The 24954-nt window shown below is 55.8% G+C and overlaps 1 protein-coding gene across 1 annotated transcript; it reads left to right on the top strand.

Annotated features, from left to right (window-relative positions):
- The first annotated feature begins 2491 nt into the window (after window positions 1–2491).
- RRM1 (ribonucleotide reductase catalytic subunit M1) lies at window positions 2492–24696 on the top strand. Its single transcript, XM_083362385.1, has 19 exons — window positions 2492–2599; window positions 3118–3206; window positions 4707–4884; window positions 6988–7088; window positions 7915–7974; window positions 9315–9354; window positions 10733–10895; window positions 12951–13092; window positions 13244–13327; window positions 14112–14273; window positions 15352–15431; window positions 16330–16531; window positions 17105–17254; window positions 19493–19714; window positions 20364–20440; window positions 20606–20741; window positions 21894–21989; window positions 23072–23260; window positions 23787–24696. Exons 1-19 carry the CDS (start codon window positions 2581–2583, stop codon window positions 23967–23969), a joined length of 2373 nt encoding a protein of 790 aa, XP_083218511.1. The 5' UTR covers window positions 2492–2580; the 3' UTR covers window positions 23970–24696.
- Window positions 24697–24954: the final 258 nt, after the last annotated feature.

Here is a 24954-nt window from a genome sequence, read left to right as displayed (position 1 = left end):
AGAGGCTTGTGGGGTCTCCTGTACTTCAAGGAGTTTTAGAAGCAGTTCCTTGCATTCTGGTGTAGACATTTGATCCACGCGTTGCTTGCGTTGGGCCCGGAGCGCTTCTGCTGCATCTTGACAGTCTTGGGCGGACTGTAAAACTTCCAAGCTTCCCTCTGTGGCGTGCAGAAGGAGGCCATCTGTGCTCTCACCTGGAGCGGGGCTTGCTTCAGGGGCTAGAGCTGTTAATCTTGATTGAAGACTCCTGGTCACAATCTGCGATTTCCGGCCATCCATTTCAGTTTCAAATCTAGGCATTAGCTGCAGGCTTTGGAAGCGTTCCCTTTAACCATCCTCTCTGCTACCAACTTGTGAAGCAGCTTTCACAAGAGATCGATGGAACGTTAAGGTGCTTCCAAAGTGAAATAGGCAGAATGCATAGATGCAGTCATTATGAAGCTTTATTCATCGGCAGGTTATATAAAAAGAGTTATATGGCATGGAAGCATCCATGCTTGTAAGATAGAAGATAGATAGGAAGAGAAGCAGAGCTAGAACAAAAGAAGCAGCCCCTGGGCAGAGGTATTTATGGGGGGTCTCGGCCCCTCCCTAGCCATAAAACTCTCTCGCCAATGGGGCTGCTGCAGGGGAGCAAAGAAGCCTCTTTGCTCCATCTGATGACCTTTTTGGGGAACTGCCATGGCTGGCACAAAACATGTAACAGGGAGGTCCCCCGGGGGCTTTCGAGGGCGCGCCGCCCGGGGCAGGAGAGCCGCTTCTGGGACGCAGGGGTCTCCGCTGGCCGGGAAGGGGCTTCTGCATCCTCCGGACCCACAGAGGAGGGGGGTTTGTCGCACGAGATCGAACAGGAGCTTCAGACATGATTTGCTTAATGTGTCCCCATCCAGGAACCACCAAGGAGAAAAGAACCCTCCCACCCACACACACACACACACCCGGCAGGTCCCTTGAGCATGAACAGAGGGCGAACCTTCCCTCCTTCTAGCAACGAGGATGTTACCCAGCTACCTAATGAAACATCTGGAAGAAAACGAGCTCAGAGAACACCAGGGACTCCCCCAGAGCTCCCCCCCCCCACTCTTCCTCCTCCCCCCATTCCTCCTCCTCTCCGCAACCCCCCCTCCCTTCCAGCCCTGATAATGTAGTAGAGAAACAGCCAAGCTCAGAGAGCTTCAGGGACCCTCCCCCCATCAGGCATGATCCTCAGCTTGTGCCAGTCTCTGGTGAGTGCCCCTTGGGGTCTCCTAGCTCTCTTGGCCCAGCACCTTCGGAGGGGCACCCCAGACGGCAGGGAAGGGCTGAAGCAGCCCCCCTGGGCACCCCTTGTTTGGGTTGGGGTAGGGCAGAGATGGGGGCAAGAAAAGGGTCCATAGAACATGCAAGGCCCTGGGGAGGGAGAGGCAAGAGAACTCAGGCAGTGGAAAAGTTGGGGCCATCCCTTGAAGTGGCAGGACCCCTACTCAGATTTGGGGGGGCGGTCTGGGGGCTCAGAGCTCCTGCAGAAGGAGCAGGTGGCAGCCCTGGCATGGGCGGCTTGGCTTAGCTGCGTCTTGGGCGTCGGTGCCCCTCTTTCTGGCCTGGTGGGGGGTCCGCCCATGGCGACTCAGGCCTGCCTCTCAGGGGTGGTGGACACGGCTCATTGGGGCAACACAACCCACTGCTCCGCCAGCTGCCTGGCTTCCGAGAGGCTCCGGGTGGGATTGAAGGTGCTGGTCTCTCCTTTCATGCCCTGGATGGCCCAGGACGGGGTTCCCGGAGGGGCCTCTTCTCCCAAGGACCACCGCCACCCCCCCACGCCTTCCCAGATTCCTTCCCCAGAGTCTCGGGACCTGCCTTTCCTGCGGGGACTCCTCTTGAGCAGGGGGTTGGGCTAGACGACCTCGGAGGTCCCTCCCTGCTCTATCCTGACTGAGGCTGGAGCCCTTTCTCTGGAGGGATCCCCCGCCCCACCACAGCCCCCCACTCTCTGCTCTGTTTCGGCTGCCGATAGCTTTTCCTTGTTCTCGGGGGGGGGCTTCCTCCGTGGCTGCATTGCTGGATGTTGCGCCCCCCACCCCCGTCTGAGCTGCCCTCGGAGACCTCGCACGGAAGGCGGGGAGAGGTTAGGAGGGACCCTCCGCGTCCTGAAGGGGGGGAAACCGCTTTTGGGGCTGCTTGTGCGCAACTGGGGTGCACCGCCCCCCCCTCCCCCCCCGCGGGAGCCCGGCTGGGTTTTGGGGCGCCCCCTGGCAGCGGCTGGAGGAAGCAGCGCGGTGAAACTGGCCGGGGCGTTGCCGGAGGCGGCCTGCAGGTGGCGCTGCCGCGGACTGTGCGCCGCGCTCTAGCAGAAGCGGCAGGGCGGGGCCTTCCCCGCCGGGCTTCGTAGCCCGGCCCTGCGCATGCGCGAGTTCCCCCCCCTTCCCGGTTATCCGCCATCTTTGTGCGGGGCAAGCGCGGCTGCTGGGCGGCCGGGCCCGCGGCCAAGATGGCGGCGTGGGCGTCGCTCGGGGCGGGGCCTCGGCGCTGGCGGGAAAGCGGCGGGCGGGCGGGCGGTCGGCGAAGGCGGCAGCGGCGAAGCTCCTGGTCCGGCCGGTCAGCATGCACGTCGTTAAGCGAGGTCGGCACCCTCCCCGCTGGCCCCCTCCCCCGCGGACGCCTCCCTCCCTCGCCGGCGGGAGGGCGATGGGCTTTGTAGTCCCCCAGCGTGTCCCTTTGGCGGGGGGGGTGGCGGGACTCCCTTACTGGCGCTCTTTCTCCCCCCCTTCCGCCCCCAAAGTCAGCCCCCCCAACCCCCCCAGGCCCCGAACCCTCCCCTGAATTGGGGGGCGCCCCTCCCTCCCCCCGAAGCTCCGGTGGGGGCAGGGCAGGGCTCGCCCAGACGGACTTCGGCCTGTCCAGCGGGGTCGAGCTGCTTCGGGTGGTGGGTGGGGGGGCTGGAGACGGGAGGGGGCCCACCAGGCCTGCTGGTCCTGCGGGGGGGGCAGCAGCCTGTCTCCAAAGAGCAGGAGGGGGGGTAGGAGTGTGCCCCCCCAGCCATTCTTAACCGGGGGGGGGGGTCCTGGGCCCTCCCGTGCTGCTTTTCTGCCTCACCTTTTTCTCACCTGTCTCTTTGCCCCCCCCTCCTCCTCCACCCAGATGGCCGCCACGAGCGGGTCATGTTCGACAAGATCACCTCCCGCATCCAGAAGCTCTGCTACGGCCTCAACGTGGATTTCGTGGACCCCGTAAGTTTCCTTCCTTCCGCCTCCCCCCCCCCGAGAACTGCCCCCCCCCTTTGGCCCTGCGGGGGGAGGCTGGTGCCTGGGGGGGGCTGCTTGGCTGGGTAGGGAAGCAGCCCTGGACCTCTTTGACAGTATTATTATTAATTAATTAATTTTATTAATAGCACGGGTGGCATAAGAAATACGAAAAGGACACCACCCCCCAAAAAAAAGTTTTTCCTATGCTAGGCTTATCTTAGATAGAGCCCCGGTATTAATAACGCTGAGACAAGGGGATTAGTTTGCCACCAGGCTCTGTCTGATTATTTCTTATTTAGACGGAAATCTGCTCTTGGGGATGGCTTGGATCAGCGTGTGAGTGTGTGTGAGTAAGGGTACACTTATAGGTGTGAAACCATCCCTTTCACACAGGATACACCTCATCAGCTCATGGCCTTAATCGCTACTCAACCTTTTTAAAAAATTTTATTTTGTGTGGCTGCCCAACTCAGACACAGGGAGTCTGGGCGGCTCACAGCATTAAAATTCCACAACATAAAAACCCATAGTTTGATGGATGGACAGACGGATAGATAGATAGATAGGCAAATAGAGAAATAGAAATAGGTGGATAGAGAAATAAATAGACAAATAAATGATAGAGATAGAGAAATGGGTGATAGAGAGGTAGAGAGGTAGGTAGATGAATATTGATCCTGTGACCATGGGGAAGTGGCAATGGTTGAAAGTTCAATAGTCGGTCGTAAGTCTCTGTTTTTAGCGCATTTAGAACGGTCGCTAAATAAATAGTTGCAAGTCGATCACTGCACCATGTTTCAGGATGGCCAGAAGAGGAAGATTTTGCAGGCCCTAGGAAGGCTGTATGTTAAGAAATCAATTTGCCACAATTAGGGGGTCTGTCAGAACCACTTCTTAAGAAAGAAAGACTCTGTCCAAGCAGGAACTTTTACTAAGACGTAGAATCATAGATGATAGAAGGTGATGGGAGGAATTCTCCCGTGCAGGGTCTTCCAGCCAGGATTATCACAAGCAGCGCAGAGGAGGACAAAGAGAATGTGAGGCCGGAAAGAGAGGTTTAATCAGGGAGATTAAAGTTGAGTGACAATTCAGCATGAATCCCCCGCTAGCTAGACAGAATGATCTTCAAGCATGAGTTCTTATATCTTTCCATGGTTTCCAAAATTGTCATTTCTGATTCGTGAGTTTAAATTTGGTGAGTTTAAATTTGTCTTTTCTGATTTGTCGGTCGGTGTCTATTGTTGGGTTAATTTCTTTCTGAATTCTGTCCTCTCATCGATCTTATTGCGATGGTCGACAGGCAGGCTAGATAAACAAAAAGTTACACCTGAGGGGAGGAAACGGAGGCAATAAGCTCCCATGTTTATTCCCTTTCCTCCTTGGGAATGGCAGAATCCGGGTGTGGGGTGTGAGGTTTGGGTTTGCACAGAAAGAGAGTTAGAAATGAAATATAACTGGATTCTGACGGTCTTTTCTTTTGCCCAGGCTCAAATCACCATGAAGGTGATCCAGGGCCTCTACAGTGGGGTGACCACGGTCGAACTGGACACGCTGGCGGCTGAGACGGCAGCCACTCTCACCACCAAGTACCCTGACTACGCCATCCTGGCCGCACGGATCGCTGTCTCCAATCTGCACAAAGAAACGAAGAAAGTCTTCAGTGGTGAGTGTCTGCAGGGGGAGGTGGGGACAGGCAGGCGGCTGGTGGGTGAATGTTAGCATCACTCACCGGACTAAAAAACGCTCAAGATCAGAGGGGCGTGGGAAAGCATTGGTTTGGTGGTTGGTTCTGAGCTTTGGAAAGGCCCGGGCCTGAATGAAAGAGTCCTGTTATGGTTGCTGTGAGTTCAGTTTACCCCAGTGCAAGGATTACTTACGTGGGAATTCATGGAGAAACTGCCCTGCTTTCTATTCTGCTTTATTGGATGGCTGTGATGAAGCACTTTGGGTCTCCAGAACACTTGCATTTGCTGGGAGCTATGAAAGAACCCTGTAAAACATGCAGAATGTCAAAATGAACAGCTGTCTGCAAGGAGTACGAGGATCCTAGAAAGATGCAGAGAAGAGCAACAAAGATGATCAGGGGATGGAGGCTAAAACATATGAGGAACAGTTGCTGGAATTGGGGATGTCCAGTTTAATGAAGAGAAGGACGAGAGGGGACAGGATAGCAGCCTTCCAGTATCTCAGGGGCTGCCCCAAAGAAGAGGCAGTCAAGCTATTCTCCAAAGCACCTGAAGGCAGGACAAGAAGCCACGGATGGAAACTGATCAAGGAGAGAAGCAGCCTAGAACTAAGGAGAAACTTCCTGACATTGAGAACAATTAGCCAGTGGAACTACCTGCCTCCAGAAGCTGTGAATGCTCCAACACGTGAAGTTTTTAAGAAGAGACTGGACAGCCATTTGGCTGAAATGGTATAGGGTTTCCTGCCCGAGCAGGGGGTTGGACTAGATGACCTCCAAGGTCCCTTCCAACGTATTACTATTATAACTAAGGAGAAACTTCCTGACAGTGAGAACAGTTCACCAGTGGAACTACCTGCCTCCAGAAGCTGTGAATGCTCCAACACTGGAAGTTTTTAAGAAGGACCTGGACAGCCATTTGTCGGAAACGGTATAGGGCAGTGGTAGGCAACCTTGGCTCTGTTACTGTAACTTTGAACAGTTACTAAATGAACTATTGTAAGTCAGGGACTACTTTTACTATAAAAAGCTAAAAGCAGGGGTCTTCAAACTTGGCCCTTTTATGACTCGTGGACTTCAACTCCCAGAATTCCTGAGCCAGCATGGGGAAACTGGCTCCTTCATGACTGGTGGACTTCAACTCCCAGAATTCCTGAGCCAGCATGGGGGAAAATTTGGCCCCTTCATGACTGGTGGACTTCAACTCCCAGAATTCCTCAGCCAGCATGGGGGAATCTATGGCCCATTCATGACTGGTGGACTTCAACTCCCAGAATTCCTGAGCCAGCATGGGGGAAACTATGGCCCCTTCATGACTCGTGGACTTCAACTCCCAGAATTCCTCAGCCAGCATAGGGGAACTTTGGCCCCTTAATGACTCGTGGACTTCAACTCCCAGAATTCCTCAGCCAGCATAGGGGAACTTTGGCCCCTTCGTGACTCGTGGACTTCAATTCCCAGAACTCCTGAACCAGCATGGCTCAGCTTGGAAACCTCTCCCTTTTCCCTCAGCATAGCTGGCTCAGGAATTCTGGGAGTTGAAGTCCACAAGTCAAAAGGGCCAAGTTTGAAGACCTCTGGCTAAAAGTATAAGTATGCAATAAAATAATAACCGATGCAAAGATTTGTAGGTCATTTAAGACAAGCTGCCTGAGGAATTTTGGGAGTTGAAGTCCACAAGTGCCAAGGTTGGAGACCCCTGGTTTAAGATGTTGTTAAGAGGCATCAAGCTAATAAGAGGCAGGCTGCAGTGAAACAGCCTGCCCACCTGCCGGAAGCTGGGACCAGGTGGGCTTTTGTAGCCTGACCGGTGCCACCACTGAGAAGGCTTCCTTGTTGGATGAGGAAGCTGGCGGAAAATGGCTCTGGCTCCTTGATGTGATTTTGAGTGGCTGCTAAGGAACCAGTCATAACTTGAGGACTACCTGTATTCAGGAAGAGGTGAATTCGTCTGAGTGCTGATTGGCTCTGGCTAAGTAGAATGCTGACCCTCTGCCTCTGGACCGCCCTATAGGTGGCCATTACTTCTGCCATGGCTCATGTGGCCCCGCTGTGATCCGTTGTGCCTTTGTTGCTTTCCAGATGTGATGGAAGACCTCTACAACTACGTGAATCCACACAACGGCAAGCATTCGCCCATGATCTCCAAAGAAACCCTGGACATTGTGCAAGCCAACAAAGATGTGTGTACTGACGGAATAAAGCGTATTTTGGGCAGGTGGAGAAAAAGGGGGGTCCTCGGTGGTCTCTGAGCTGGGTGGTTTTCCTGCAGACATTTCGTGACCCAACGAGGTAACATCATCACTGCTAGAAGGGAGGGAGCTGGGGGGAGGGGAGGGGGAGGACTGTGGGTGCCCTCTGAGCTGGGTGGTTTTCTTGCAGATGTTTCACGACCCAACTAGGGAACATCGTCAGTGCTAGAAGGGAGGGGGGGGCTTCCCTGTCAGGGTGGCTGGGAATGTTCTTGGTGGTTCTTGATTAGGCTGTGGAGAGACCAACCCCGGTTCCCCCCCTTCTAGCACCGATGATGTTCCCTAGTTGGGTCCTGGAAATATCTGTAAGAAAACAGCCAAGCTCAGAGAGCGCCGAGGAGCCCTCAATTCAAGAAATATTTGCTTCCGTTGGAGAAAGAGATTCTAGCGCTGGGGACGGCCTGAACCTTAGCAGGGCCGTCGGAGTTGGCACAAGGCTGACCCCCTCCCCGGGGTCGTGAGCACAGCGTGGTGCTCTTCTCACAAGGACCGGTGTCCAGGCTGGCGTAGACTTGGCCCTCACTCCTGTCTGGTGCCCCGAGAGAGCCAGCAGGCATTCTGTCGTTCAGAGACGATCAAAAGCTCTTGGCCACTCGGAAATCTCCCAGGAGTCAGACTAGATTTCCCCAACGCGGCTGTTTTGAGTTTTAGCGTATTTATGAATAAAGATTGCTGCGTATTTGAGCTCAGGCTGGCTGAGGGCCGAACAGCCTGGATGCTGAATCTGATGTCCTTCCTTTTTTCCCCCTCCCCCCAGCGACTGAACTCGGTGATAATCTACGATCGGGATTTTTCCTACAACTACTTTGGCTTTAAGGTAAAGCGGAAGTTCATCCGTTTATTTACTTGTATGCTGCCTTCTGTTACGTTTGCAAATAACTCGAGGGGGCGAACACACACAATACCCCTCCCTCCTCCACGTCTCACCCCGCCAAAACAACAGCCCTGTGAGGTGGATTGGGCTGAGAGAGAGGAGGACTGGCCTAAATTGACCCAGCTGGCTTTCAGGTGGGACTCAAACTCATGCCCCCCCCCCTTTCTAGCCTGGAAAAAGGGTGCTTGGAAGAATCACAGAGTTGTGGAGGGCAACTTGAGGACCATCTAGTGCAGGGCTGGGCAACCTTGGCTCTTTTATGACCCAGAATTCCTGAGCCAGCCATGCTGACTCAGGAATTCTGGGAGTTGAAGTCCACAGGTTTCCTGCCTGAGCAGGGGGTTGGACTAGGTGACCTCCGAGGTCCCTTACAACTTTACTAATGTTATGATTAAGTCATAAAAGAGCCAAGGTTGCCTACTCCTGGACTAGTCCAACTCTGTGCAACGTGCAGGAAAACTATTTAAACCCTTCATAACAAGCGATTAGCCTCTTCTCCACAGCCTCCAAAGCTGGAGAACCTAAAACAGGGGTCTTCAAACTTGGCCCTTTTATGACTTGTGGACTTCAACTCCTAGAATTCCTCAGCCAGCTTTGGCTGAGGAATTCTGGGAATTGAAGTCCACAAGTCATAAAAGGGCCAAGTTTGAAGACCCCTGACTTAAAACATCTCTAGGGAGACTGGTCTTTTTTCTCAGACTTTACTATCAGGAAGCTTTTCCTTGTATTTAAAGCCTTCCTTCCTTCCTTCCTTCCTTCCTTCCTTCCTTCCTTCCTTCCTTCCTTCCTTCCTTCCTTCCTTCCTATCTTTCTTCTTTGCACAGCCAAAGGGCTGATCATTCTTGACAGCTTAAGTACAGTAGAATTGAGGTTGATGATCCCAGTTACTCACTTGTCACAACTGTTGGCATAGCAGCTAACAGGGCAGTTCACATAACTACATGTGCAGCTGTCCATCCTTGCCAGAGAACAAGGATTTATGCGCTTGGTTTTACCTCTGGGATGGCTTTTTGGGGGACAGTTGAGGTAATGCACCTGGCAAGGGCTTCTTGAGGCAGAGGAGGGGGCCGGGGGGGAGAGTAAAGCTTAGGAGCCTCGTCCTGTTGTGCTTTGCTGGTTCCAGGCCATGTTGGGGAGCGGCGGGGGAGCTGGAGGATGTGGGGCAATTATAGCAAGCACATTTGGGGGCTGACAATAGATCTAAAGTGTGTTGTTGGTGATAAAAGATTGTATTATTTTATTGTCCCTTGGTGGCACTGATTTTTTTGTTTTAAATCTTCCAGACTCTGGAGCGCTCCTATCTTCTGAAAATCAATTCTAAAGGTTTGTACTGTGGGCTCAATTCTTTGTACAATGGTTCCTTTTTGAATTTTTGATAAAAAACCTGGCCCCGAAAACCCCCCCACAAAAACCAGGAGTGGGGCCGCACCTTTGGAACTGCCAGACATCAAAGTGACTCTTCCAGAAAACCATCAGGCGAGAAAGGGTTGATCTGGCGTTCCTCAGAAGGTTTCTGGCCATTCCAGAAGGTCTTAACAGGATGGGCTTTCAACAAACCAGGAATTGTTGTTTGATTAGGTCGTGGTGAACGACCTCCCGTGGGACCCTCGTAGGCCTTCCCCACTTACCCCCCCAGTTTAAATCCTGCACGAATTAACCGCAATTCATCAAACTTTCTGCCTTTTAATAACATTTGAAAAAGGGGCTCTGGAGGATCTGAAATTTTCTGAAAAAGGGGACTAACCCAGCTCTCCTCCCAGCCTGGTGGATGAATCCCTCAGGAAGGTGGTCCTTGACTTACGGCAACCGGGGCCAGGATTTCTGTTGCTAAGCAAGGCCTCGTTAAGTGAGCCACACACGAGTTCAGGACCCCTTTTTGCCCACATTTCAATCACGTGACTTGGGGGGGGAAATGCTACAGTGGTCATAAGGGTGAGGATCGGTCGTAAGTCAGTTTTGTCTGTGCTGCTGTAACTTTGAACAGTTGGTAAACAAATCCAGGACTACAAATATGGACAGTACCAGAAAGCCCAGCCTCTTCTACCGCTCCTCTGAGCAGCTCAAAAGTGCCCTTGAACTCCTGGCCACACCAGAGGCTCAGGCGACACCGTCTTTACTGATGGGGTGTGTGTGTGTTGTGTCCTTGTAGCAGTTTCGCCACTGGTTTTCTTCTCTGCGGCCTCAAAGGCACCCAAATCAGGAGATATGTAGCTAGTCCTCACCTTCCTGCCATAATGGGGCCTGCCCATCTGGGTTGTAAAGCGGGTGGGCACGTGACCAACCCGATTTCATGATCTTTTTGTGCGCAGTGGTTGCTAAACAACTCGCCGCGGTCATTAAGTGAACGCCACAGTCGTTAAGCGAGCCCCTCGTTCCCTACAGGGCATTTTTGCCCCAATCCGGGAGGGAGCTTAGCGGCTGGCAGCAGAAACCTCCTCAACGCTGGCCGGGGGATTCCGCAAAGAGCTGCCCGTTGGCTCTGGTTGTACAAGGGCCCCAAAGGTGGCATCGTTTTTTTGGGGGGGAGAGTCCTTTGGAGGCTGCGACTTTGGTCACTAAACAAGCAGTCGTGAATCGAGGACTACCCGTAAGCGTGGGGAGGGGTCTCTCCCGCTCAGCCCAAAGCGCAACTGTCCCCCAGCCGCAGCGTCTCTGTTTCCCCCATGGACGTGGCGGCTTTCTCTGCCTCCTCTGCCTCCAGTGGTCGAGCGCCCGCAGCACATGCTGATGAGGGTCTCGGTGGGCATCCACAAGGGCGACATCGAGGCGGCCATTGAGACCTACAACCTCCTGTCCGAGAGGTGGTTCACCCACGCCTCCCCCACCCTCTTCAACGCCGGCACCAACCGCCCTCAGCTCTCCAGGTAAAAAGGGGGGGGGCTGGCATTGGGGGAGGAACTGCCAGCAGGGCCTGTAAGATTATCTGGGACACCACACCCCCCCTCTTCACGACCCGTTTTCCTTGTTCCCTTCCGGGAGGAGGGGGCTCCGTGGGACCCGCAGCAGAACATCCAGAGTCAGCCACAGTTTCATTCCACACAGCGTTAGCCTTGCGAACTCGCAGGCTTCCTCTTTCCGTTATATATTCAGGATGGGACAGTATTTAATATTTTTTTCTTATGTATATGTAGGGGCGTGGGTCTATACATACGTTGTATATAGTATGGTTTAGGCGTGTGTCGTGTTTGTGTTCCACTTTGAGAGCGGGCAACTAAATTTCCTTTTTGATGGGTGTCGTGCTCACAGTAAAAAAAAAAAAAGTTATCTTATCTTACTTGGAAGGTCTTTAAGATGGAGGCCCCCAACCTTTCGGGCACCAGGGATCACCAGTTCCGTGGAGAGGGGTTTTTCCACGGACCGGAGAGCGCGTGGTTTTGTGTGCTGCCTGCATCCCACGGATGGGGCTTTGCTTCTTTGCGTGGACCGGTTGCTGGCATGCCGCTGCCCGGTACTGGTCCACAGACCAGGGGTTGGGGACCCCTGGTATAAGAAAGTGGGGGATTTATTTTATTTTATTTATTTATTTTAATCCCATTTATATCCCGCCCTTCTCCGAATTCTCAGGGCGGCTTACAAGCTTAGCAGTAGCCTTCATTCTATGGATATGCCTGCTTATTAGGGCTTTCACACACACCCCAAGCGGCATTATTACAAAGTCAGCTTAATTGCCCCCAACAATCTGGGTCCTCATTTTACCTACCTCGGAAGGATGGGAGGCTGAGTCAACCTTGGGATGCTTGCGCATAGAGTCTCCCCCCCCCCAAGCTGCTCTTCAGGTGGGTGGGGCAGTGGTGCCCTTCTTTCTGCAGCTCGGGGGGGGCGTAGCCGGGTTTGGGGACCGGTGTCTGATTCCAGCATCTTGAGGGTGGCAGCGAAGGGAGATTGAAGGACTTTTCCAGTGATTGCCTCGGATCCTCTCTGCGGTCGCCCTTAGACCTATATCCCGCTTCACAGGACTTTACAGCCCTCTCGGAGGTTTGCAGAGTCGGCCTCTTGCGCACCAAAACAATCTGGGTCCTCGTTTTACTGAGGGATGGAAGGCCGAGTCAGCCTTGAGCCAGTCAGGATAGAACTGCTGGCAGCGGGAGTGCAGAGTTAGCTTGCAATTCTGCATTGCAACCCCTGCGTCACCAGGGCTCTTGTAATCTGCAACCCCTTGTAGAGGGCAAGATAAGTTGCAATTGTGGCCTTGGGAAGTTTATCAAAGTGAGTTTAATTAGGAAAGGCCTCGACTGCCGAAATAAACATAGTGCTTTTATTGGGCCAACTGTGGTGAGATGTGCGAGGAATTGTTGGTCTCTGGTAGAGAAGCTCTCGGTGTACTTGAGAACAACAGAATAGAGTGATGATAATAGTGAAGTGCGCAGCCAATAAAGGGGGGAAGCAAAAAAATTAAGAAAAGGGATAAAAATGGTGCAGCCATGCCCAGTGGGTTAATATACCTATTAAAGCAAAAACATACAAGTCTCTGTTTTATCAGCTGTGAGATAAGGGGGTTTGGCAGAGTAAAGGCCCGAGGGAAGGCCCTGCCCCTGTGTCTGGGGGTCAGATTGGCATATAAACAAGCCAACAAACTCTGCCTAGATGACCTAAGCCAGGGGTAGGCAACCTTGGCTCTTCATGACTCGTGGACTTCAACTCCCAGAATTCCTGAGCCAGCGTGGCTCAGCTTGGAAACCTCCCCCTTTCCCCTCAGCGTGGCTGGCTCAGGAATTCTGGGAGTTGAAGTCCACCAGTCCTAAAAGAGCCAAGGTTGCCTACCCCCGAGTCCTAAGCAGTCAGATTTGGGTTTGGCAGCCAAGCCCCCTTGCTGGAAGAAAAAAAATAAATAAATCCAGGCTTGGGGCTGACCTCCACAGGGGTCTGGAGGTGACCTGGCTGTAGTGGAGGCTGCCATTCTCGCTTTTCTTCCCCTCCAGCTGCTTTCTCCTCTGCATGAAGGACGACAGCATCGAAGGCATCTATGACACGCTGAAGGACTGCGCCCTCATCTCCAAGTCTGCGGGGGGGATCGGGGTGGCCGTGAGCTGCATCCGGGCCACCGGCAGCTACATCGCCGGGGTGCGTCTGGGGCGGGCAGCCCACGTGAATCCCTGCAGGCCGCCGGTGGATTCTTGGCACTGCCCCTGGCTCTGCCTTTGAGAGGGCCCTGTCGCCCTCGACTCTGCCTCGATGGGTCCGGTTCACCGTCTCCAATCTTTTAATTTTTCAGACCAACGGCAACTCCAACGGGCTGGTCCCCATGTTGAGGGTCTACAACAACACGGCTCGCTACGTCGACCAAGGGGGAAATAAGGTAGGCGGTCTTCTGCCAAGGTTGCTGGTGGAGACTTGTGCGGTCAAGGACAAACCCGGGGCTGATTCGCCCTTTTGTGACTTGTGGACTTCAACTCCCAGAATTCCTGAGCCAGCCATGCTGAGGGGAAAGAGGTTTCCAAGCTGAACCAATTCTGGGAGTTGAAGTCCACAAGTCATGAAGGGGCCATAGTTCCCCCGTGCTGGCTCAGGAATTCTGGGAGTTGAAGTCCACCAGTCATAGTTCCCCCATGCTGGCTCAGGAATTCTGGGAGTTGAAGTCCACCAGTCATAGTTCCCCCATGCTGGCTCAGGAATTCTGGGAGTTGAAGTCCAGGAGTCATGAAGGGGCCAAAGTTTCCCCATCCTGGCTCAGGAATTCTGGGAGTTGAAGTCCACGAGTCATGGAGGGGTCATAGTTCCCCCATGCTGGCTCAGGAATTCTGGGAGTTGAAGTCCATGAGTCATGGAGGGGTCATAGTTCCCCCATGCTGGCTCAGGAATTCTGGAAGTCCACCAGTCATAAAAGAGCCCAGGTTGCCTACCCCTGGGCTTGCCTTTAGAAGTGGGTGCTCCATCCCTGGAAGTTTTTAAGAGGAGACTGGACAACCACTTGTCTCGAAGGGTAGAGGGTCTCCTGCTTGAGCAGGGGGTTGGACTAGAAGACCTCCAAGGCCCCTTCCAGCTCTATGCTGAACTGAGGGTCAGAAGGCTGGAGGGCTTGGAAAGGGCGCCCTGGAGGGGTTTTGGTGCTGGTCTCCACCGCGGCGGTGTCTTTCCGGCAGAGACCCGGGGCCTTCGCCATCTACCTGGAGCCCTGGCACTTCGACATCTTTGAGTTTCTCGACCTGAAGAAGAACACCGGGAAGGAGGAGCAGAGGGCCCGGGACCTCTTCTACGCGCTCTGGATCCCGGACCTCTTCATGAAACGGGTGGAGAGCAACCAGGTACAGGGGTGGCGGCTGAGTCTTCCCACCCTCGACGGGACCAGCTGGGGGGGGGGCTGGGGGGCTGGGCGAAGGGTGGCCCCTCCATGGCCACAGAGCAAAACCGAATCCTGGTATTTGAGGCCTGGAACGGCTCACGCTTATTCTTCTGGGCTCGTCTGGAATTGTTCGGACGCTCTGCCTTTCCCGGACTTCTGTTTAAGGTTGTAATTAACACACGAAGGCTGATTTGCAGAAGGAAAACGTACGGGCAGTCCTCGGCGTGCGACCGGTTGATTAGCGACCGTCCGAAGTTGGTCCCGCCCCAAAGCGCTCACAGTCCCGTTCTGAGGTCCTGATGGCTCCTCCCTCCTGGCCACATGACTGCGTGTCAGGTGCTGGGCAACTGCCCACGTTTGCAGTGTCCTGCGGTCACCGGACTTCGTTTTTGCACACTTGCAGCAAAAACATCCCACAGTGAACAATGGGTTCGCTTTACGACCTTGGTGTTCACAACTGCAGGACAAAAGGTGGTAAAACCGGCTGACTGCAGTCCTGCCTGGGTGACCCTGGGCTGGTCTTTTGCTCTCAGCCGACAGACAGAGAGAGAGAGACAGACAGACACACACACACACACACACACACAAACACACACACCAGGAGCAGCGGGTGGAAGCTGGAAATGAGGAATTTCCCCGACAGGGAGACAGTCAATCAGTCAGTGGAACGGACGTTGCCTCCTGGAGTTGTGGGTGTGCTCCATCAAGAAGAGACAGGACAGCAATTCGTCTCTAATTGTGTAGGGTCTCCTACTTGTGCAGGGGGTTGGACTAGAAGACCTCCAAGGTCCCTTCCGGCTCTGTGATTCTGTACCCTTTGGGGGGGGGGAAGTCAGGCCGAAGGCTCTGGGCCCCCCTCTGCGCTTCCCATCCGGTGATGCTTCTGGAGACCCAAGGCCGGAGGTGGATGCTTCGCCCTTCCTCCTTCCTGGTGGCTGCAGCAGGAAGCCCTCGCAGAGCCAGTCTCTTTCTTCTGGGTGGGGCCTCGTGACAGCCCCCCCACCCCCCCCCAGAGCTGACCCTTCCCCCTCCTTCAACAGGACTGGTCCCTGATGTGCCCAAGCGAAAGCCCGGGTCTGGACGAGGTCTGGGGAGAAGAGTTTGAGCGGCTTTACGAAAGGTAGGGGTGACCGGCAGAACTTCTGCAGGAGGTTTTGGGGTGCCTCTGCGTCAGGAGACTGACAGATTGATCGAGCGCAGCACCGGGGATTTCCTGAGGAAGCCGTGACGGCGTTGTGATGAAACGGAGCGTCAGAACCTTCCTAAAGTCCTCCGCGCTGAGAAGCCACCCAGAGGCGCTTCAGCATTTCGACGAAGGCAGCAATGAGACGCTAAGCAGCCCCTTCGGTCAGACCCCCGGTGCTGGAGGACGTGAATAGTGCTTTCTCCCTTGTGCCTGGTGGATGGGGCCCTCTCCCAGGGGGTCTCCCAGGGGCTCCGTCCAGCAGAGGGGAGGGGGCGCAGAGGGGAGCCCAGGCTGCAGGACCACCAGGAGCGAGAAGGGTTTCCTCTGCTGGGTTGGGTGGGCTTGGGAGTTGTCCACGTGCCGAAGGGTCCTGGGTGGGCTTGGGGGGCAGGTGGGTGCTTTGTGTTGGGAGCTGCTCCCCTCCACCCCGGATGGAGGAGGGTGGGGCAGGTGTGACCCCAGGGAGGGCCGTTTAGCTCTCCTGGGTTACGAATGAGCAGAAGTCGGGTAACAAGAGCCTAAAGCCAGCTAAGTCTGTCGGTAGCCAGAGCCCCGATTGGGCTGCTCTAGGCTTTCAGCTGTTCCTGCTAGAGCAGGGGGTGGACTAGAAGACCTCCAAGGTCCCTTCCAGCTGTGTTGTCCTGTATTTCTGCTTGGTTTGTGCCTGGAAGAGAGCGGTGGAGGTGACTCCCCAACTCATCGCATCTGGCCTGGGGTGTGTGTGTGTGTCAGTGTGCCCTTTCCAGTGTCCCCGCGCGGGCGACCCCTTCTGCGCCCGGTCTGTGGGCTGAGGGGGGGAGGTGCTCTAGAAGCCCCCTGCTTCCCCCCCCAGCTACGAGAAGCGAGGCCGGGTGCGCAAAGTGGTGAAGGCCCAGCAGCTGTGGTACGCCATCATCGAGTCTCAGACGGAGACGGGGACGCCCTACATGCTCTACAAGGACGCCTGCAACCGCAAGAGCAACCAGCAGAACCTGGGCACCATCAAGTGCAGCAACCTCTGCACCGAGATTGTGGAGTACACCAGCCAGGAGGAGGTGGGCCTCCCCCTCCCTTCCCCTCCCCTCCAGTTCCATGCCCTTCCCCTCTTCCTTCCCTTCCCTTCCCCATCCTTTCCTTTCCTTTCCCTCCCTCCTCTTCCTCCCTCCCTCCCTCCCTTACCCCTTCCCCCTCCTCCTTCCCCCTTCCTTCCCCTCCCCTCCAGTTCCATGCCCTTCCCCTCTCCCTTCCCTCCCCTCCCCTCCCCTTCCCCGTCCCTTCCAGCCCAACCCGGAAGGGTGTCGGAAAGGGATCTGAGGGCCCTCTAAGCTTTCCCTTGGGGCCAGGAGCCAGGAGTGGGGCAAGCCTGGCTTTGAGAAACGGAGAAGGCACCGTAGGGGGGCAAGGTGGAACCCCCCCTTCTCTCCCCACAGCCCTTTCAATTCCTTGCGTTGCTGGGCCAAGAGGAAAGGGACGGTGGGACCCCCTGCCCTGCCCGGGCCAAAGCTCGGAATCGGGGCGCTGGGCGGTCCAGGGGCTCAGCTCGCATCGGGGTGGGGGTCTCCAGGGGGGAGGGGGGCCTTCCAGAGGAAGCCCACAAGAGCACCCCCCCCCTCCGCTTGCGCCCCCAGGTGGCCGTCTGCAACCTGGCCTCCATAGCCCTGAACATGTACGTGACGCCGGAGCACAGCTACGACTTCCAGAGCCTGGCCAAGGTCACCAAGGTCATCGTCCGGAACCTGAACAAGATCATCGACATCAACCACTACCCGGTGCCGGAGGTACCTGGGGGGCTGGGAGGTGGCCGCACCCGGAAGGGAAGGGGGGCAGGAGGGCAGCTGGGGGGGCACGGAGGGAGGCTGCTCATGAGGTTCCGACTGAGCAAGCAAAACGCCTTCGAGATAGTCCGATCTCTTAATCCAAACTAATAATAGTAATAGTAATAACAACAATAATAATGACATCACAGTCGTAGATAACCGAAGCGTACAGCTGATTGATATCACTGTACCAGGAGATGCCAGAGTCGAAGAAAAAGAACAGGAAAAAATTACGAAATATTGCAACCTGGCCATCGAAACATCGATTATGGATGAGACGTGTAACAGTGACACCCATTGTCATCAGGGCTCTGGGAACTAGGTCCAAAAACTTTGCAAAATACATCAAGAAATTGCAGCTTCCTGCAATAACTCCAGCAAAGCTACAAAAAACTCCGCTACTCGGAACATCTTACATTTTAAGGAGATACCTGGTTGATACCTAGGATGCTGGCAGCAACCCGTGCCAACCATCAGCGCCAGTCAGTTTGAGTGTTCAGTTGACTGAGGTTCATGTTTAATGAATAAAAGATAATAATATAATAATAATAGTAGTAGTAGTAGTAGTAGTAGTTGGAAGGGACCTTGGAGGTCATCTAGTCCAACCCCCTGCTCTGGCAGGAAACTTCATTGAGGTCACCAGCCCCAGCCAGACCCCTCCCCCCTCCAGCCAAGGCCTTGCATTCCCCCCCCCACACGTCAAGGAGAGAGAGAGGCGGTTGTGGGGAGGCCTGCCTAGGCCCAGACAGAGCCCGGGGTGGGGAATGACCTGAGTCTCGCCGTCTGGCTCCTGGGTCTCCGGGCTCTGCATCCTAGACCTCTTTGCTCCCCCCCCGAAGGCCGTGGGCAAGCTGAGAAGCCAGCGTTGTCCCCCCCAGCGGAGGCAGCTTCCAAACGTGGCCGCTGCCTTCGGAGCCCGGCGATGCCCTGTGAGCTGCCCAGAGTCACGGGTGGCCAATAAGTTTGATAGATGAAATATAAAAAAATAACAAAATAAAATGCGAAATGAAACAGTGGAATGAAATAATAATGAGATGAGGCGTAATGAAACAAAACGAAATTAAAACGAAACGAAACAAAAATAAAATGTGGAATGAGATAATGGAATGAAATAATGAAAAGAAACAGCGAAAATAAAATATGAAGTGAAATAATGGAATGAAATAATGCAAGGAAACAAAATGAAAGAAAACAAAAATAAAATATGAAATAAAATGAAACGGAACAATGAAATGAAACAAAATGAAATGAAATAATGGAACGAAACAATAATGAAATGCGCGTCTGCCACTCCTGGCCGGGCCCCGGGAGAAGAAGCCGTCTGCCCTTCCTTCCCACGGTTGTTAAGTGAGTCACAGACAGTTGTTAAGTGAATGTGGCTTCCCCGTCGTCTGTTTCTCAGGAGGGGGTCGCAAAAGGGGGATCGCGGGACGCAGCCACCGCCAGGAATACATGCCAATTGGATCACGTGACCCTGGGAATGCTATGACGGTCGTAAGGGCGAAACACGGCCCGGTCCCCATTTTTTTTCAGTGCTGTTGCGATCTTGACCTGCCTGCACAGGTGAGTCCTGGAGTTCCTGTACCGCAATGGAGCCCTCCCATTATGGTTGCAAGTCACGACGGTCGTTAAGCGAGGCGCTCTGGGTTTAGGAGCGGGGAAGGCGGGGGCCGGTCTGCTGCCAGTTGGGGGGACACTCGCCCCAACCCCCCGCAGGCTTATTTGTCAGAAGCCTTTAGACGGCGGCCTCTCTTACCTGCGCAGGTAGGTCTCGACTTGCGTCCATTCAGAATCGCATAACAGCACTGGAAAAGGGCACATGGCCGTGTTTCGCCCTTACGGCCGTCGTAGCATTCCCAGGGTCACGTGATCAGAAATAATGTGGAATCGTTTTAAAGCTGTAAAAGGCAGCCCTGCGAAGGGGGTAAAGCCCGGGGGCCAATCCGGAGAAGCCCCCCATCCTCTCCCAGTGCTGGGGGGGAGGGGGGAGGGCTGGCCTTTGAGGCCTTACGGGAGGCCCCAGGACTGCCAGGCCTCGGGGGGGGGCAGAGGGGTCCCGGGGGGTGGCGGTCACGGAGAAGACCAGCGTCCCAGCTTCCATCAGGGGAAGGGGCTGGGGGTGGGGGGGTGAACTGGAGACCCGCCCCAGCTCTGGGAGGCCAGGCTGGCTAAGCTCCCCCCTCCCCCCTCCGTCCCCAGGCGGAGACCTCCAACCAGCGCCACCGCCCCATCGGCATCGGGGTGCAGGGCCTGGCCGACGCCTTCATCCTCATGCGCTTCCCCTTCGAGAGCGCCCAGGCGCAGCTGCTCAACCAGCAGATCTTCGAGACCATCTACTACGCGGCCCTGGAGGCCAGCTGCCAGCTGGCTGAGGAGCAGGGGCCCTACCAGACCTACCACGGCAGCCCCGTCAGCAAAGGCGTGAGTGGACGGGGGGGGGCTCGGGCTGAGGGGAGGCCTGGATCGGCCCCGGGAGGCTGCTCAGGGCTGGCGGGCTTCACCCTGCGAAGAGCCCTGCGCTTTGCACGTGGAATTCGGGTTTCTGCTTTATGGTGACTCAGTGGGGTGGTTTCCTTGCAGACCCTCGGTGGTTTCCTTGCAGACCCTTCGTGACCCGACTAGGGAACGTTCTCAGGGCTGCCACGTTTCCCCAAAATAAGCCCCAGCTTGATATTTACTTGTGACGCCGCTGCCCGAGCTCTGTGGCTGCTCACGGCTAAATGCCATGTGGCGCGTCGCTCCGGTGCCACCCCTCGTGGCTGGACGCTGTGTGGCATGTGCCATGGCACATGTGAGCGGTGGTACCGGTGCGATGCGCCACGTGGTCTGCCACAAGTGGCAGCAGAGCAACGAGCCGTGTGGCTTGCCGTGAGTGGCAGTACCAGTGCGATGCGCTGAGTGGCTGCAAGCGGCCACGGACCAACTCAGCCAGCAGTGTGGCAGGTGCCGGGGTGTGGCAGCCCTGGCTTCAGTGGTCTTAAGGCAAGTGGGTAAGGCGGCCCCCCAAAGTAAAACCCTGGGGGGGTTTGCTGGCTTCTTCTGGAATGAAGGGGGCTCCTCCCTCCCGCAGATCCTTCAGTACGACATGTGGAACGTGACCCCCACCGACCTCTGGGACTGGAGCGCCCTGAAGGCAAAGATCGCTCAGTGAGTAGGAGACCCTCGTCTCTCCCCCCCCACACCCTCCCCCCCTGCTGTGGGGGTGGGGGACACGTGCCCCTGCCCTTTTCCTGGGGTGCCACTGGAGCCTCCTGGGCCCCTGCCAGCCCCCCCTTTCTCTTTCCCATGTGTGTGTGTGTGTGTGTGTTCCAGGCACGGGGTCAGGAACAGCCTCCTGGTGGCCCCCATGCCCACGGCCTCCACGGCTCAGATCCTGGGGAACAACGAATCGGTGGAGCCCTACACCAGCAACATCTACACCCGCCGGGTGCTGTCGGGGGAGTTCCAGGTGAGGGGGGCCGTCCCTGGGAGCCCCGGGAGGAAGGGGGGGTCACGTGATGGGGGCCACCGGGAGCTTCGGGCCTCTGGACTCCTTTCCATTGCTAAGCAGTTGATACGTGCCCCCCCTGATTTCCCAACCTTTCTTGCCACGGTTGTTAAAGGAGTCGCTGCAGTCTTTAAGTGAGTCAGGTGGTTGTAAAGCGAATCTGTCTTCCCCCTCTGACTCTTTGCCTGTCGGAAGCCAGCTGGGAAGGTCGCAAAGGGGGATCGCGTGACCCCGGCAACCATCATAAATACAGGTAGTCCTCGGCCTATGGCCACAGTTGAGCCCAACATTTCCATTGCTAGGGGAGACATGGTCCCATTTTATGACCTTTCCTGCCACAGCTGCTAGGTCAGACATGTCAAACACAAGGCCCGGGGGCCAGATCCGACCCGCAAAGTGGTTTCATGTGGCCCGCGAAGTCATCCTGGAAACAGCGAGGGAACGGCCCCCTCTGCCTTGGCCCTGGCCCAGAGACCCTCCTCCTGCCAGAGACCCCCAGATCTGTCCCACTCCTGCCCAGGGCCCCCCATGGGCACCCTTGATGCGAACGATGTAGAGCTGGCCACGCCCACCCAGTAGGCCATACCGCACTCTAGCCACGCCCACCCAGTAGGCCACACCCACCCGGCCCCCTGAGGGCAACCTCAATGCTGATGCGGCCCTCAATGAAATTGAGTTTGACACCCCTGTGCTAGGTGAATCGCTACAATTAAGTTACATGGTCGTTAAGTGAATCTGGCTTTCCCCATTGACTTCGCTTGTCTGGAAGGTTGCAAAAGGGGGGTCACGTGACCCACGGGACACAGCGACCGTCGTAAATATGAAACCAGTTGCCGACTGAATTTGATCAGGTGACCCCCGGGGAGGGTGGGATGCTGCAATAGTCGTGCAATAAGTGGGAGGACCGGTTCTAAGTCGGTTTGGCGCTGTTGTAACTTTGGACGCTAAGCGAATGGCTGTATCTCGAGGACTAGTCTGGGGGAAGCTCACCGTCTCCGCCAGACGGAGGGGGGGCGGCGCTTGGAGGCAGGCAGGGGAGCGGAGGGGGGTGATTTGGGGGGGGGAAATGAGAGCTTGGGGCCTGACGTGGCCGCTGGTGTTTTGGGGTCGCAGATCGTGAACCCCCACTTGCTGAAGGACCTGACCGAGAGGGGCCTGTGGAGCGAGGAGATGAAGAACCAGATCATTGCCTTCAGCGGCTCCATCCAGGTATGTCCGGCCCATGGTGCTGGGCCCGGCCAGAGGCCCCGCCCCAGAGGCTCCGTGTGTCACGGAGGGCCCTGTGTACCTCGGGCCTAACCTGGCCTTCCTCCGTTGTGGAACAGTCCTTCTCTTAGCCTCCAGGGATGTTGCGTAGGTCCCACAACGCAGGGCTGTTGTCCAATAGACAAAAAAATGCAGACTGCCCGAGGAGTTTGTTTCCATTGTGTGGGAGAAGAATGCCGCTTTCTCCTTTTGGGAAAACCACTCGGGAGAAGTTGCCGAAACGGCAGCCAGGTAGATAAGCCGGCAAAAACGGATCTTTAGTTGGCCGCTTCAGCCTGGAAAGAGGCGGGGGAAGCGGGCAGAGGAGAGAGGGGAGCGCTAGGAAAACACGCAGGATAAGGTCTCTTCTGTGAGGTTTCCTTTCCCTCCGACGGGAACTCGGCCTCATCGCTTGAAATAATGCAGATTCAGGGGCCACACAAGGCGGCAGCGTCCACACACGCTGGAGTTAACGGGGGAATTTCCCACCGGTGGTCCTGCTGACGGCCGATTGGGGGGGTGTCTTGCGGGGTGTGTGTCTGGAGGGGGTCTTGGGGGGATCCGCCAATGTTTAGGACTGTTTTCCAGCTCCTGATTCCCAGCAGTAGTAGCAGCTCCTGGTCGCTCCTGCCTAGGTTTGTGAGTTCCCTAAACAGCTGGGTAAAGTCCGGTCTAATTGTGCTAAAGGCCTGCTCTGGCATCAGGGCTCCTCTGAGCTTCTATGCGGTGGCCCTTTAATGCAGGGCTTATATTTTTAATTTATTTCTATGTATGCTTGTAGGTTTTGACCTCTTCTGTTCTTAATCTGTGTTTTATTCACTTTATGTGATACTGTAAACTGCCCAGAGACACTTAGCCGAGATGGGCGGTGTAGAAGTTTAATCAAGAAATAAAATTTTATAAAGAAGATTAATTCTTCCTTGAAAAGGCCTTTTGCACCAGCATCCCTGCAGAGAGGATGCTGCTGGCTCTTTCGGCTCGGAGCCGAGCTTTCCGCCAGCTCTTAGCCGCCCAGAGATCCACCCGGCCGCTCTTTTGCCCCCCAGAACATCCCGGAGATTCCCGAGGACTTGAAGCAGCTCTACAAGACGGTGTGGGAGATCTCGCAGAAGACCATCCTGAAGATGGCGGCTGACCGGGGGGCCTTCATCGACCAGAGCCAGTCTCTGAACATCCACATTGCGGAGCCCAACTACGGGAAGCTGACCAGCATGCACTTCTACGGCTGGAAACAGGTCAGTGGGCGGGGGGGGGGGGTGGGAGCAGAGGAAGTGGGCAGACTTTTATTGCTGGGGAGGCCCAGGAAGCTGATTGGCTCACCCTGAAGGGACGTCTCCATTAACTGCCAAACTGAGCACTGATGATGTTGCCTAGTTGGGTTGCAAAACATCTGGAAGAAAACAACCAAGCTCAGAGGGCGGTCTCTCCTGGTGATTGGCCAGAGTCACCCAGCCAGCTTCCGTGACTAAGGTGGGACTAGAACTAGAACTCCCAGCCAATTTTTGTGCCTAAGGCGGGACTAGCACTTCTTGTCACCTAGTGATTGGCCAGAGTCACCCAGCCAGCTTCTGTGCCTAAGGCGGGACTAGAACCCGTTGCCTCCTAGCGATCGGTGAAAGGTCACCCATTTGGCGTTCAGGCCTGAGGCGGGACTGGAACTCCCAGTCTCCTGCTCTCCAGCCGTGCTGCCTGCAGCCCTGGGCCAGCCCGGCAGGGGTTGCCTTGGGGGCTTCTGAGCTGACGTGAGCGCGCCTCCTGCAGGGCCTGAAGACGGGGATGTACTACCTGCGGACCAAGCCGGCAGCCAACCCCATCCAGTTCACCCTCAACAAGGAGAAGCTGAAGGAGAAGAGCTCCAGGCAGGAGGAGGAGAAGGAGAGGAACACGGCGGCCATGCTGTGCTCCCTGGAGAACCGGGAGGAGTGCCTGATGTGCGGGTCTTAAGGGGCCCCCGGCCTCCTCGGCGCCCTTCCGCAGCCCCCAGCTAGCTTAGGTAGCTCTCGGCCCCTGTGCAGCGCAGCCAGGCGTGGGGCTGAGCCTGCAGGAGAGGAGGCCGCGTCTGCACAGGGCAGCCGTCCTGCACTTACGTGTCCTCCCTTGAGAACAGCCGGGGCAGGATTGGGGGGTTGGGTCAGGGGGGGGAAGCAGACAGAAACGGGGGGGGGGGGTAGCCAGACTGCAAGTGCCTTCGAAGAGCTGTGAGAGTCTGCTCCCGCATGGCCCCCCAGGGAGAGGGCTGAGCTCCTTCGCGGGACGCCTCTCGTGCCTGACCTTCCTTCCTTCCTTCCCGGGACCCCTTCGGGTGTTCTGCTGCCCCTTCCCCGTGTCCCCCCCCCCGGCCCGTCTTTGGGAAAAGGATTCTCGGAAGGACTTCGCCCTCTCTCCCTCCTCACGAACCCTTGAAAAACGTCGCTCCGTTAAGATCCCGACTGGACTTGGTTGCCCAGGGCTGCCGGGCCCGGTTCTTTGGACGGAACCCAAGGATGTTCCTTGACTCCACCGAAGTCCGTGGCTTCCGTTTCGACAATTTGTTGTCTTTGGCTACTCTGCAGGTAGACCTGGATGAAGCCTTGAGGCTTCTCAATAAAGGCTGAGGATACAGTTGGATGATGGAAGGACCTCTGCGTACGTCTGTTAGTAGATCCCTTTGAGTTCACTTTTGGGGCACGTCCTAAACGAACCAGCTGCCTTTCAGTATTTGAGGGGCTGCCACAAAGAAGGGGGGGGGTGTCTCCCTATTCTCCCAAGTAGGCAGGACGAGAAGCAACCGATGGAAACTTAACAAGGAGAGGAGCAACCTAGAATTCAAGAGGAATTTCCTGACAGTGAGAACAATTGATGGAACGGCTTGCCTTGTCCAGGGTGGTATAGGACACGGCCGTCCAACCTTGGCCATTCCCCGGCCAGCCATGCTGAACTCCACAAGTCT

This window comes from Vipera ursinii, assembly GCF_947247035.1.
Source record: "Vipera ursinii genome assembly, chromosome: 4".
Taxonomy (NCBI): domain Eukaryota; kingdom Metazoa; phylum Chordata; class Lepidosauria; order Squamata; family Viperidae; genus Vipera; species Vipera ursinii.
The sequence above is the reverse complement of the archived record's forward strand: the minus strand, read 5'-3'. Positions and strand labels throughout refer to the sequence as shown.

Bases quoted from the DNA above. Each gene is read 5' to 3' on its own strand.
- RRM1 (XM_083362385.1), top strand. The intron at 16,532-17,104 runs GTGGGCCTCCCC...TTGCGCCCCCAG, and splicing joins AGTACACCAGCCAGGAGGAG to GTGGCCGTCTGCAACCTGGC. The intron at 19,715-20,363 runs GTGAGTGGACGG...TCCCTCCCGCAG, and splicing joins GCAGCCCCGTCAGCAAAGGC to ATCCTTCAGTACGACATGTG.